Genomic DNA, 14272 nt, shown 5'->3' on the forward strand with positions numbered 1-14272 from the left:
TACTAAAGCATCAATATCTGGAAGTCTCAGACAACATACGGGCTGCGAGTTTTGAGAATTGCTGTTGGGATTGAGACCTGCATAAGGTAGTTAAGCCTCTTGGCCCAGGGTGCCCAGGAGGCCTATTTCTAGCCTTTGTTGTAGACTTAAGAGATTATTGATGATAGGATGCTGTTTAAATACAACAGAATAGTGGCAGTGCCAATGTATCAAAGAAAACACCCTTTTTAATATAAGGTCACTTGTTAAAGAACAATTGGACACAGTTCGCCACAAAACTCAAAACAAATATTAAGGCTTCTAACTTAATGGCAGAATGCATGCCAAGTCAATGAATGAGCATGTTGGTGGCACTGAAAACATTTGCCCTGAGGAGCTAAGTGTATGCTTGTTTGCTTGGAAAAACAATGATACAGAAAGACTATCTTAAAGAGACAAGAGCAAATAGAAGGTACTGGCATTAAGGATGTGATTGGGAATTTCAGATACATTTCTGTGATATATCTGACATGCATTCAGGCCATTTGCAGTGACATACAGATTTAGTTAGGTAACTTCTTGCCAACTAATTGCAAATAGCAGGATGCAGAAGAGGAGAGGGTGTCTTATAGGAGACAAGACAAGCTGGTTTTGAAGCTTTTAGAGCTGGCAGCATTTAGTTCTTACTTTTTTCTTTCGTTCAGTTTATCTGAAATATCAGTTTTCATTTCTTTTCCAGCTGTGCCTTTTTTTTCCTCTTTCAGTCCATTGGTTGTCTTTTCTTTGTACTCCTAGTTTTCTTGTGGTGCACATTTTCCTAAAGCTGAATTAGCACTGGCTGAGAGCTGCCATTCCTGTCAAAGATTCCTGTCCCTGGTTGCTTCAGAAAAGGACAACATCCGAGATGTCTTTTAAATATTGGAGTTATGTGCAACATTTCTTCTCTAGTACTCCTGAGTCTTCATTGCTTTTTCTCTCGAGCCAAATCTGTTCCTGACAGTTTGAGGCAAGCAACAGTATAAACAGCCATATGTCCTTTTTTTTTTTTTAACCAGTTCCAAAAGAAAACCCATAAATTTCATTAAAAAGGTAGTTTAAAGACAAGACTACACGCCTCAACTCAGGCACTCTAAGTGAATAAAATGAAGTAGAGCTGTTTATGTCCAAGGATTGCGGTACAAAGGTAAATGGTTTCTATTTGGATATTTGCTGTTTTTTTTGTAATCAAGGACAAAACCAGCAAAAAATGTCTAGTGTGGTTCAATATGCTGCTCTGGATGCATCTGGCCCAAGTGAAATGTTTATCACTCTGATCTGCTCATTGCAATGAAGCTTCTCCCCAGGGGAGCTTGTCCTCTGCTGTGCCAGTGTAACCCGCAGCCTGTGCAGTTAGTTGTGCTTTAACAGAGCTGCAGGACTGTCAGTCCAGGCAGTTCGGTTTGCAGAAACATGTTAGAAAATACAGTAGTGTGTTCAAGGAAAAAGAGAATGTTAGAACTGGATTAGGGATTGATTGTGCATGCAGTTATTTGGCACAGCCAATGAGGAAATAGTTTTAGTAAGGGGGAGGGGAGGGGGAGGAAAGGTGATGCCAAGCAAGTATGAACAGAGTGGGGTTTTGTAGTTTCTTGACCTGGCTTTGCTTCAGACAGCACAGTCTGACTGAGAGTGCCCTAAGTTAATGCAGTCAAGGTTGCAAACTTGAAATCCAGGGTATGCGCTGTTGCTATTATTAAACCCATATGGCTTTATGGCAGTGTCCATGAGCTAATATAAGACTTGGGAGTGCATATTGGGGTCCAAGGAGCAGGAGCTGGGGGTGGGAGCGAGATTGGTCTATTTGACTTCTGATTACATACTGGTAAAACCAGTCACGGAACAGTGCAGTTCTTGGGTGGGATTTGGCTGCAGATTCAGTCATCAGAATTCAGGTATGTCCTTGTTGGGCTTTAGATCCTTACTTTGCTGTAGTCAGAGTACATCTGCTCAATACAATTAGTGGACTTTTGACAGCCATACGGTCACCAGGTATCCACTTAAAGTTTAGATTAATCACTTTCTAAGCTAAACAAGGACTGGAGTTTCACTGTGTAAGTCACACGTAGACTCCCATATTCAGGTTTCTGAGTCTCAAATCCCATCCCTTGGCCTCTACTTGTTCATTAGAGATCCTACTAAGTCCAGAATGGTGTGGTTCCTATGGTAGTAGGTCCTATTGATAGGTCCTATTGATCATAGATCTATAGATCGTAGCTGTCAAATCCATGTGGATGACAGAGCACACCAGGAACTTACAGACACACAACTGTGTTGTACCCTTTGTGTGTATATTTTATGAGAGATGCTGAAATACACCGTAAGGTCCATTTAAAAAACAGACAAAAAAACCACAAAACTCCTTTTTTAGTTATGGAAAAAGATGGAAGACCTCAAGGATCTGATTCCATGGAGCTCATTAGAGAGAAGACAGCTGTTTCCTGGGTACTTTCGTGAGGACTTTATGGACTCTTAAGTACCCACTGGAGCGAGGTGTCAGCAAACCTCAGGGATTCAGAATGGGGTTGTACATGAAGGCCAGGTGCCTTTTTCAGAGACTTAACTTAAGCCAGGTTTGAAATACTGAGCTCAGGGTATAACTGATATAGAGGCACAGTGATCTGTGGGATAGAAAGGCAGACATTCTTATGAGACATCTTGAACTCTGTATCTTGCTTTTGCATTTTTCTGCTGTCAACTTTATTAAATGACTTCTAATGTCTTACAATTTGTGATAAGATTTTTAACATATGAATGTTACGGTTTCTGCAAACAAAGGGAAGGGCTTATAGCTTTTGATACATGCAAGCTTGTGATAAATGTGTACCTTACAGCTTTTAATTTCCATGGTTTTCCAGGTTTTTGGTTTGGTTTTTGGTTGGTTTTTTTTTTCTTGCATTAGATGGTTTTCAGTTGTGTGTTTGTGGTACAGGAATACCTTGTTCTCCTAGATCAAGACCTGTTTGAGATGGAAACCCCAGGATGTCACTCAGCGCTTATAAGAATGAGGAATATGTAGGTCATCAGAAGATAAAGGGAAAACACACATTTCACAACCGAATGTGCTGATCAGAGCATTCACTTCCCCAGAGATTATAGGAGGGTATGCTTGCTCCAGTAAGACAGCAGATTTCCTGAGGAAAATCAAGAACAGTGACTGACCAAAGCATGAGGGAAATCTCTTGGCTTTTTTTCCAGCAAGAGGAAGACTTCAGCAGAAACAGCACACATGGTTTTTTGTGCTCTAGGGTCTGTGCAGTCTGTGAGTGGGAGAGGATAGTTTCTCCAGGGAAACGGAAGCAAATTTGAAGGTGGACAATCTGACTCCATTGGGAAGCAAATTAGGTTCCTCCATCCAGGTCTTTTCAGTCTCAGTAGTGTGTGCATCTGTTGTCTTTTGTGTAAGGTGTCCTTGGTTCCAATACTGTGCAGATAGCTATCAAATATAATTAAGTGGCTCCCTTTTAAAAAAGCTTTGGCTATTAGTTTCTGCACAGTCATTACAGAAGACTTGTAAAGGTGGAATTAAGAAATACAGTAAAAGGTGCTAGTTTTGTAGGCCGTATGTCTTTTATGTAGGGAATTTTTGCCTGCTTAGTCTTTGGATGAAACTTTTAATTGCAAGCTGATTCTGCTAGACAAGGCCTAGATGCTCAGTCCTGAGCTTTTCTTGCTGTGCAAACAATACCTAGCTCACTGCTTGTCTCCAGAGAGAAGAGCAGTCAGACTACTCGTGTTATCATTATCATCAGCCTGCTGATTACCTCGGATCCTCCAGCTTGCGCATGGGGAGCCTGCTGGCAGCTGGGGCAGTCTCCAGCTGAAGAGGTTAGCTGTCTCTTGTGAAACTCGGGAGCTAGAACCTTTGCCTTACCTCACACCGTAACTACATGATTACAGTCTGCAAGTGGTTGTGTCTGGCTTTCAGACTACTTCATTAAGAGTTACTTTGTATGCACGTTTGGTTTTCAAAAAAAACAGCACACATGACTGATCCACCCTATCATAAATTTTTATAATGATAAGGTGGTGCGGGCTCATCTAAAATTCCTTCCAAAGGCGGTGTCAGATTTTTACTTTAGTCATCCTAACCATCTTTTCCTTCCCTGTATTTTTGCCGGAGCAAGGCTTTGTTTACACGAGCTGGATCCTAATAGTTCTACTCCCACTTCCACCCCCACCAGCTCTTTGCAACATGTTATAGATTATCATTACTAAAAGGTCAGATTGGCTTCTTTATTTTTTGTTAAGGAGCGTTTATTCTTCTCCTTAAAGCACCTTCCTCAACGCTTCACTTCAGGTTTGTGGCTGATGGTATGAGGAGTCAGGAGTAATTCAGTGTGACTGTCTAGGATGTAATGGAGGGAGAAGGGGAAGGCAGCAGCTGTAATAAATCTGACTGGGGAGTAAGTTGTTAGGAGGAAGGAACGGACTTCAGTCTTCATTTGCTGATGAGGATGGAAGTGAGGGGGTCTTTAGAAATTAGCTAGTGTGTGGATGGTTGACAGGCTTGGCGGAAACAGCAGCTAGGGAAAACAGTGATCTAGACAGGAGAAAATTAGGAGGAGGTCAGGAATCTTTTATTTCCTTTCTCCTCATCCCGCAGTAAAAATTCAATGTTTACAAGGTTTTAAGGAGCACGTGAGAAGTAGAAGGTAGAAAAGGGCTGACAGCAGTGCTGGTGAGGAGTCAAAGTGCTTTGTTTTGCTTTGTGCTGACATAAGCATGTGCATAATTGATGCAAGTGAAATATCGTGCACTCTTGCTGCTACCTTACCTCCTCATTATGAAATCTAGGTAAAATGTTCACAATCTACTGCATGTATCTAGAAGGTCAGACAGCATGATGCCATCAGCACCTTAACCCACAGATGAGCAGTGTAGTGGTAATGCAGCTTCCTTGAGAGCTCCTACCCTGTACCTACTCTGTAGCTGCTTTCCATAATAGATTTATGAGACCCTATAATATGCGTTCAGGATCTATGAAATGCAGGGCTTTACACTGATAAATCCTCTATCATGAGCCAAGATCTTGCCTAGAGCCAAAGACTAAATTGTGCCGACTCATGCAGTCGTAAGATGTAAGGTGTGTGGGTTTGCTGTTTTGTCAGGTGAAACTAGGGTAAAGTCAAAGAAGCCCTAAGAAGACTAAAAGAAACAGATGTAGGGAAAAGAGTTGTGCTCTGGTTCGGCTTTAGAACGTGGGGAGGAGGAGGGAGGTGAGGGTGGCTACCCGAAGGGCAACAGGAAATGCAGTGTTTCACAGGCGCTACCACTGAAAATATTTAGAAGTCCAGGTAGCTCTCTGGTATCTGACCTTAGCTGACATATAGCTTAACTTCTCCAACCTGATGCACAGAGAAAGGGATGGAAGCCTTTTTGCTGTAATACATGCATTCTTGGGACCCAGTGGCCACTAGTGAATTTTTGGGATCCAGAAATCAGGCGACCACAAAATTCAGCTGGAATCTACTTGTACGTCGTAAGGGATGGTGAAGAATGTGGCTCCTCTACAGTCCATGAAATGCAGACCCTTTAGAAAATACTGACATTTCTAAGGAATTTGTTAATGAAAATCACACAAAAACTTAGCATTGAGCTAAAATTGCAGTTGGCTGGTTTTTGTACGGGGCGGGTTTTTTTGTGTATGGTCCCTCTTCTTTTAAGGAGCAAAAGGCCTCACCCTGATTTCAGTGTGCCACACTTACATACATACACAGCTGGTGTTCTGAAAGAAACTTGTGTGCAGATAATGCTTTTCATAGTGTATTCAAACCGGAAGTTGGATGTGAAGGATGTCAAGTGGTCTCCAGGGAATGGGAGATTTCATTCAGGAGGCTGGGCCAGGATCCACTGTCCTAAGCCACAAAGCTTCATTCCACATTATATCTAGTTTTCTAACAGTAAATTCAGGATTACCCCAACCTGAATCCCATACGCTAAGGTAAACCTGGCAAAACTAGCTTCTTGTGACGGTTCTTGCAGTGTTTAACATTTTCTTATTTGTAATATTTCCCAATGCAAGCCTTTGGGATCAAAAAGCTCACTTTCTCCGATACTGGGTTTTCTTTCTAAATGGGACGTAGTTTTTTTATACACAAGTTACAAGTCTGTGTTGAAAGCTCTTCCAACTGTCAAGTCTTTCAACTGAAAGTCAGTCTTTGAACAGTTTCTTTCTACTTGGAATGAAAAGCATATCCCTGGTTCACCGGATAGCTTGGGTCCATTAAAGATTAGTTGCCCATTAATCATCTATTACTTTGTTACAGCAGTCACAGAATAGTCCACAAAGACACACGCTAATGTTCAGTCCACTGGTTTTGTAAGGACGTTTCTTAAAGAGCAAGTAATGTAGAAGAAAACCATAAACTGCACAATTAGTCAGATTTGGTATCACTGTAAATTCTTCAAGTTGCTTAAAAATAGATGTCGCTTATATGTTATACAATGTATCAGCTCTTAAATTTGGTCGTTATGTTTAAATATTTAAGTGTTTCAATAGTGCTAAATAGTTTTATATTTGTTCTAAATTAAGTTCTTCTGGCAAAGAGTTTTTTATTTTGTTTCTATTGTGCTCCAGACTCTCCTACAGATTTTTGGTGTGGTGGCTGTGGCTGTGGCAGTGATTCCTTGGATACTCATCCCCTTAATTCCACTATTTATTCTTTTCATTTTTCTTCGACGATATTTCTTAGACACTTCAAGAGATATTAAACGTCTAGAATCCACAAGTATGTAGTTTGGTGGGACATAATGTTAGCTCGAAGCCTGCTTATTATTATGTGAAATGCTAGTATTTTATAGACAATCCATCAAGGATTTTTTTTCTTTTCTATGCAAATAACTTCCTTATTGCTTTGGTTCAGCTAGTGAATTACAAGCTTCGCTCCTGTTTTGCATAATGATAAACTTTGGGTATGTCAGTTTTACTATCTGTAAGTAAAGCTAGTTCAGAACATGCTAAGTCGCTGGTCATTCGGACCTTGCATGCACATACTAATGGTGTTTCTGACCTAATCTGGCTCTTGTGCTTGACTGTAGCTTCACTACGATGTGAAATATTAAGCATTAAGAATAACAAACGTGTGCCTCATATCATTAATAAAGCTCAAAGAGTTCCTTCAGTGACAGCTGTTGTTAAAGACGTAAGACATTTTTGTATAAATTAATATGCCTGTCTGTCTGACTGGTTCTAATTCAGTAAGAGGACTATGGTTAAAAATACTGCATATTTATTCTAAGAGGATGCAGTACAGTAACTTGTGTGGTTAAATATAAAGTAGTAGGATTAAAGATTAGTGTGGTACAAAAAGAATTAAATGTTGTCCTTCAGCTATTGCTAAGTTATTCTCATTTCCCTTTGTAGCTAGAAGTCCAGTGTTCTCCCACTTGTCGTCATCCCTCCAGGGACTTTGGACTATTCGAGCTTTGAAAGCAGAGGAAAGATTTCAGAAATTATTTGATGCACACCAAGACCTCCACTCAGGTTTGTGATGAATTGACGTGAAAAATCAAATCTTTGCTCTGTAGGAGGGAAATATCTTATGCCCTCAGCGACATGTATGTAATGTGCATTAAACTCAGTAGGAGCTGTGCATTCGTCTCTTTAGGGTAAAATTTCTCTATTAGAACAAAAACGTTCCTATCTGTCTAGATTTTGAGAGTTTACTTTGGGCTGTAATACGATTTGAGATAGCCACGCACATGTTTTAACAATGTCTAAGATAAACAATTTAAAGTATGCCTGATAAGAATATTTAAAGAATAATTTTTGACATTTTCTTGGATTCCGTCTTTAAAAAGAGAGGGGATAGGGTAAAGGAACAAGCTCTGTTGTGAAGCATTTAGTATTAAGTAGAGTACTAGGAGTAGTCAGAAATGATTATTATAACTCATCTTGGAAAATTTTCATAAGTCTCACTTCTTTTTTACTTTGAGGAGCTTTCAGGGCTCAAATCTAATATATGGTATTAACATGACTAGAAGGTGTAAAAGATTAGTATTCTGCAAGCATAAGTTATACAGTTCAGGTTTGCATTGTGATTCTTTGCCTTCTGTCAATGAGATGTTCTCTCTTACAGTGTTTTTCAAGATGCAGTAGAATTAAAGTTTCCAGTAGTGTGTTTGTTAACTAAGATCTTGTATTTCCTTTGTCATAAGGCATACAAGTATGTTCTGTGGCTTTTTTAAAATTTACAGACTTCTAAGGTTTCAGACCAGACCAGTTGATCTTTTCTGAAGCACAGCTTACCACAGGCTGTAGAATCGCACACACTGAGCTCTGTGTAGAGCCCAGTAAGTTGTGACTGGGGAAGAGTATCTTCCAGGGAGGCACCCCTAGCTTTGCATTCCGTATTTATTATCTTCAAGTCACTAGTTACCTGACCAAATCAATGTTACAGCAGCTGATAGTGAGGGAGCACAAAGTTGTTTCTTAAGCTTTTTAGTAAAAGACATCGTCAATAAACTGTGTATAAAAGCTTCACTATAAAAAGAAGACTGTAACCTTTAGAAGAAATATTTTCTTGTATTTTAAGGTCAGATCTAAGAAACACAAATGCACTATTTTCTGGTCAATTTTATGCATCTCTCTAATAAAACTGTCAGTATCTCCCCTCCTGGGCAGTTCAGGAACCTGCTTTTGAGATCAAGCTTCAGTGCTTACAGTTGCATTCTTTTATCTACCTCATCTTGGTGTCTTTTCCACCAGAGTATTTGAGGTATAATAGGTTGTTTAGCATATATGTAGTTTTTGGTCCTTTGAGGGAATATTGAACCAGCAGTGTGCCTGGGTAGAAAAGGCAGCCAGCAACATCTGTGCTGAATTAACAGGACCACAGCCAGTGGAAGGAGGAAAGTGATTATCCCCCTCAGCACTTGTTAGCCCACATCTGGAATACTGCATCCAGTTTGGGACCCCCAGATGCAGGAAACACTAACAAACTGAAGTGCGTTCAGTGGAAGGGCCGCTAAGATGGTCAGGGACTAACAGGAGACATCTCTCTATGAGGAGAATGTGACGAAACTGGGTTTGTTTAACTCGCAGAAGAGAAGGCTTATGGAGGATGTAATAGCTGCCGTCCAGTACCTGCAAGGACATTGCCAAGAAGATAGGCTCTTCACAGTAGTGCATGGTGGGAGGAGCAACAAAATGGTGTATGACTGTCCGTAGACCATATAAAATGTCTTGTTTAATGAAACCAGCTCCTAAATGTGTGGTTGGGCATATGCAGCCAGAGTTGGTGTAGATTTGACTAAGAGGTTACCAACTCTGGACCTTACCTGTATCTTTCCCTCAGCTGTCCTCCAGAACTTACATGGAGTCCATTGGCTGATTTGATCAGCCCATTATCTGGTTATCCAAAATGATCTGTCTTAAAATCAGACTTACCTCCTCCATTTATATGTAAAAGGAAGATTACTTTGAGTCTTTCTCAGCACTTGGCTAAGAAATATTGAAAGAGTTGAAACAGCACTGATCTTTAGCATGGAGTGTACGACAAGCAATTGTAGAATCATAGAGGTCTCAGGTTTGAAGGGACCTTAAAGATCATACAGCTCCAACCCCCCCCCCCAACCCCAGGCAGGGACACCTTCCATTAGACCAGGGTGCTCAAAGCCACGTCCAGCCTGGCCTTGAACACTGCCAGGGATGGGGCAGCCACAGCTTCTCTGGAAGCCAGTGTCTCACCACCCTCACAGTACAGAACTTCCTCCTAATATCTAATCTAAATTTATCCTCTTTTAAAGCCATTCCCCCTCATCCTGTCACTACATGCCCTTGCATAAAGGCCCTCTCCAGATTTCTTGTAGGGCCCCTTTAGGTACCGGAAGGCTGCTGTAAGGTCTGCCCTAGCCTGTCTCCATAGGAGAGATGCTGCAGCCCTCTGATAATCTTCATGGTCCTCCTCTGGACTTGCTCCAGCGGGTCCACATCCTTCTTGTGGTGTTTGCCCTAGAGCTGTACACAGCACTGCAGGTGGGCTGGATGTAGTCTGGTCATTTTACCATTTGGCTTTTTGCAAACCAGCACCTCCAAGTCTTTCTGCTTAGGGCTGCGCTCAGTCCATTCTCAGCCCAGGCTGTATTTGGGATTGCCCTGACTGGGGTGCAGGGCTTTGCGCTTGGCTTTGTTGAACCTCATGAGGTTCACACTGGCCCTTATCTCAAGCATGTCAAGGTCCCTTTCCTCCAGTGTGTCGACCGCAGCACACAGCTTGGTTTCTTTGGCAAACTTGCTGAGGGTGGACACAGTCCTACTATCCATGGCGCCAACATGAACAATGAAGAAAGGGTTGGAATGGTGGGTTGGAATGGTAACATTCTGCTGTGACTAAGTAGCAGCTGGAGCAGTTCATCCAACTGCAGCCTAAGCAATAAATAATGCCATATTTTGTTATGGCTACTTCTGGCTTTGGCCCTGAATCAAACATTTTACCTTCTATATTGCAGTGTCTTTTCCTGCTGCCTCCTGTAGCTTGTACTGTAGCATGTTTGTCTGAATTGGAATTTAGCACCAAATTTGGACACCTGGATGTGAGTGCCCAGTAGGGTTGTCCACCTGTGAGCTTCACTGAGAGTGAATACATGCATTTAGTCACTTGCATAGCTCTGTAGCTCCTCTGGCTGTATAAAGTAGCTCTTACGGGAGCTTAACCAGCTGCAGCTGCCTTCTAAACACTTGGCTCTGATGGCTGTGATATGTTTTAGCTAAAAGCCTGTGGACTGTAGTCCAGCTACACCAAATATAGTTGTGCTTCTGCTTTTGTATAAGGTTCCTGAATCCGCTAGAGTTTAAAAAAAGGCTTCCACTTCAAATAAACGGACCATACTTCAGGCTGTAAGTTTTTTTTTCCTTATTACTGTATGTTCTACTAGTTGTGGTTGCTATTGTGATTGCTAATAGTGTGAACTAGATGAGGCCATTTCAGAAAAACTGAACAATATTCTGATCACCATCAGTCCATGGTGATCGTGCACTTGAAGATGGCAATGTTGGAGGGTTTTTAACAAATTTATATTAACATTAATGATAATTATACGGCTCAGATTTCTAATAATCCACTGGTTTTATGTCTTTGTAAAATACACTTTAGAGGCCTGGTTTCTATTTTTGACAACCTCGAGGTGGTTTGCTGTACGCCTGGATGCCATCTGTGCCATTTTTGTAATAGTGGTTGCTTTTGGTTCCCTGGTTCTCACCAAAAGTAAGTACAGATGTTAGCAAAAGTTCACCCAGTAATTACCATGTTTAGTAATGTCTAATTCTTTTTCATAATTTGCTGTTTCTAATTGTTTAAGGGCTGTAATTAAGTTAAGTGTTTCTTTCTAGATCATGATCTCTTCCTCAGTCTAGGGCACTGGGGCTGTATCTGCTTCTCTGCAAATACTGGAGGCAGTTCAGACATCTTCTAGGGTTAGGGATACATCTACCATCACCCCCAAATGTGCAAACAAACTAGCAGATCTGTGGTCTTCACTTCTGAGATTCAGATTAATAAGAACAAATAAATCTTTTTCCCCACCTTTGGTTTGTTTTTTTTGGGGGGTGGGCCTACAGGGCTTTGCTTTACATACTGAAACACTCATGGAGCTGCTTCTTAACAACTTTCTTCCTTTCTTTCTACACATGGCACAGTAGGCCAAAAGGCAAGCTAAAATTCCTAGGGATACTCTTATGATATCTTGGATCAGCAGGATAGGCCTGTTCCAGAAAGAAAATCGCCTCGTAAAAATACATTTTATATTCACTGTCACTCATGAACTGTCATTAGTGTATGCATCATCCAGGATGTAATTGGGCTAGATGTACTAGAATGAGATAGTCATCTAAAATATGAAGGAAGAAGTAATTATCTTGGACATGAAAATTAGTGCTAATTTGCTGGTTTTGTTTCTTTTCTTTTTCCTTTGGATAAGTTCTGTAAATGCATGTGTGTTTTAAAATTTGAACACTCTGTGCTGCTCAACACTGAAAAACTGGGTTTGATATTATTAGAATGCAAAAAGACAAGTCAGAACAATGGTCCTGAATCTTTCTCTGCCTCTGAATAAGGAATAGCTCTCTTGAAGTCAGTAGAGCTGTGCCAGGATAAAGTTCAAGTAAGTCAGAGGACAGTCATGCTTAATATTGGGTCAGACAGAATTCACTTATTTTGCGAGAGTAGACCCACTGAACACCATGAATGCTTATATAAACAAGGGAAGAAATATTCTGTCTTGTTATTTTATCTGATCACTTACAAGAGTGCAAAGTGATGTAAAAATGTTTGTAACTGTGAAATCATTTTACACTAATTTTTTGCTTAAATTTAGGGGCTGATCTAATTCTCTTAGAAAAAAAGGGAAAAGTTACTAATGTTCAGCCAGGTAGGGATGACTGTAACAAGCTGCGTTAAGTATGGTCTTGAGACTGAACCTCAGTTCTTAGATAAGATGACAGGACAAGGAGAATTGGGACAATCTTTTCAAATACAGACAATTTCCAAAGTGTACCTAAAAAAATGCAGGAAGTAGCTATTCTGCCTGGAGCTACTCATTGTGCAGATGGCAGGTATGGTGTAACCAAACGGAATCCTGGCTGTGATGCTTCCACCATGTAAGCAACCTCATGAAAGTGAAGTTAACTAGGATTTTGTGTAATTACCGGTGTGCTTATTTGATTCTCTTCTTTCCTTGTTGTGCAGCTTTGAACGCAGGACAGGTTGGTTTGGCGCTATCCTATGCAATCACCCTCATGGGAACATTCCAGTGGGGTGTTAGACAAAGTGCTGAAGTTGAAAACCTGGTAACGTTTATTTCTTCCTTTTCACCTCTTGGTTCCTTTTCATGGTTGTGACATGAGGCCTTAAGGATGCGATTCTTCTTAATTATCTTAGGACATTAATACCTTAGCAAGCAATTGGAGCACCACTTACAGTCCATAAAGATAAATAGCCTCTTCAGGGGTATAATTTGTCTGGATGATTTTGAATGTCTGTTGAAATGAATTGTGCCTAGTGAGTTTCCCTCTCTATTCATAGTAAGGGAGGTTTTATACTCTCCCTTTACAACAGCAGATAGAGACTGTCTAGTTACAGTGTAGACAGTTGCATTACAACTTGCTAAAATTACAAGAAATAAATGCCTCTCTATAAATAAGATTTTACATCTAATTTTTGCTTTTAGATTTGGGGGTTTAAATGTATTATTTATTTATTTATAACCATCGCGGCATTTTTAGGGTCCTGTTAATTCATTGTAAATTCACAACTCTTAATTTGCTGTGAGTTAACAAGTACTTGAAAGTGTTTATGTTCTGCTGAGAGGACTGTGTGTTTTGCAAACTTTAGCAAGTAAAATGCCTTCCACCAATTTACAGTATTTACTAGCATGTTTCAGTTGCCTATTTACTTTCTTAAGTTAATATATAAAAAGACTAAAAGAAGAACATACTAAGCATAAACTGGAGGGGTTTTGTGTTGCTTTGGCAACTTAAGGTTAATTGTAATTATTATTTGCTGACCATAGTCTAGGAAATACATGTAGTCCTTTTGTAGAAGTTACAAAGCCGTGTTTAATAACAGATAAAATTCATAATAATGATAGATTAGTATGTTTTGTTGTCTAGCACATTGCTTCTTCAGAGCATTTGTCAGACATGAATAAATTAGTGATGACAGACTTTGTTGAGAAATGGGAAGAAAGCTTTTGGTTTTTTCTTAACAGTTGGGAACTTTTGGAAGTGTCAGTCTCTGGGACTCTCTTATGTAGTGAGTTACTCTCTTGGAGGCTGTGATTCAGAAATACTCTGAAGGAGAAAGGCTTGTCATTCACTAAGCTGACTTTCATTTGGAATGATGATCATTATATGAAGCTGTGATTAGCAACAACTTCTTTCACAGGTGAAGGTCCACCAAAACCCCCGTGTTATTGAAGTCTGATTACATTTGGGGGAGGCAGGAACATTACCTCTTCTGTTCTACTCTCTCATTCCTTCCTTACGAGCTTTTCCTTGGAGCTTATTTTGTAGAATGGAAAGGGTAGATGGCAACAAGGTCAGAGGACTTGTTGCCTGGTGACCTCTGCCTTTAAAGCCACTCCAGGCAAGATACACCTACTGAACATCTTTATGATGGGGCTTTTTTTTTAGTATCCATCTGTGAGTGGATGCTGTTAGAGACAGTAGTATTGAGAAGATGTATGGATGAGCATGCACATCAGAGCCTAAACAGAACTTTTATTATTTGCCCAATGGCAAAAAAAGATGCCTAAGTAG

At 40.4% G+C, this 14272-nt stretch overlaps 1 protein-coding gene across 2 annotated transcripts in view; it reads left to right on the forward strand.

The window, feature by feature from the left end:
- The window catches only part of ABCC4 (ATP binding cassette subfamily C member 4 (PEL blood group)), a 152339-nt gene that overhangs the window by 98092 nt on the left and 39975 nt on the right, over window positions 1–14272 (forward strand). For both annotated transcript variants that reach the window (XM_065678058.1, XM_065678059.1), the window contains 4 exons: window positions 6596–6746; window positions 7382–7501; window positions 11112–11222; window positions 12702–12802. In XM_065678058.1, the coding sequence (XP_065534130.1) occupies window positions 6596–6746; window positions 7382–7501; window positions 11112–11222; window positions 12702–12802 (483 nt within the window). The remainder of the gene's footprint in view (window positions 1–6595; window positions 6747–7381; window positions 7502–11111; window positions 11223–12701; window positions 12803–14272) is intronic.

Source organism: Lathamus discolor, chromosome 4 (genome assembly GCF_037157495.1).
Source record: "Lathamus discolor isolate bLatDis1 chromosome 4, bLatDis1.hap1, whole genome shotgun sequence".
Taxonomy (NCBI): Eukaryota; Metazoa; Chordata; class Aves; order Psittaciformes; family Psittacidae; genus Lathamus; species Lathamus discolor.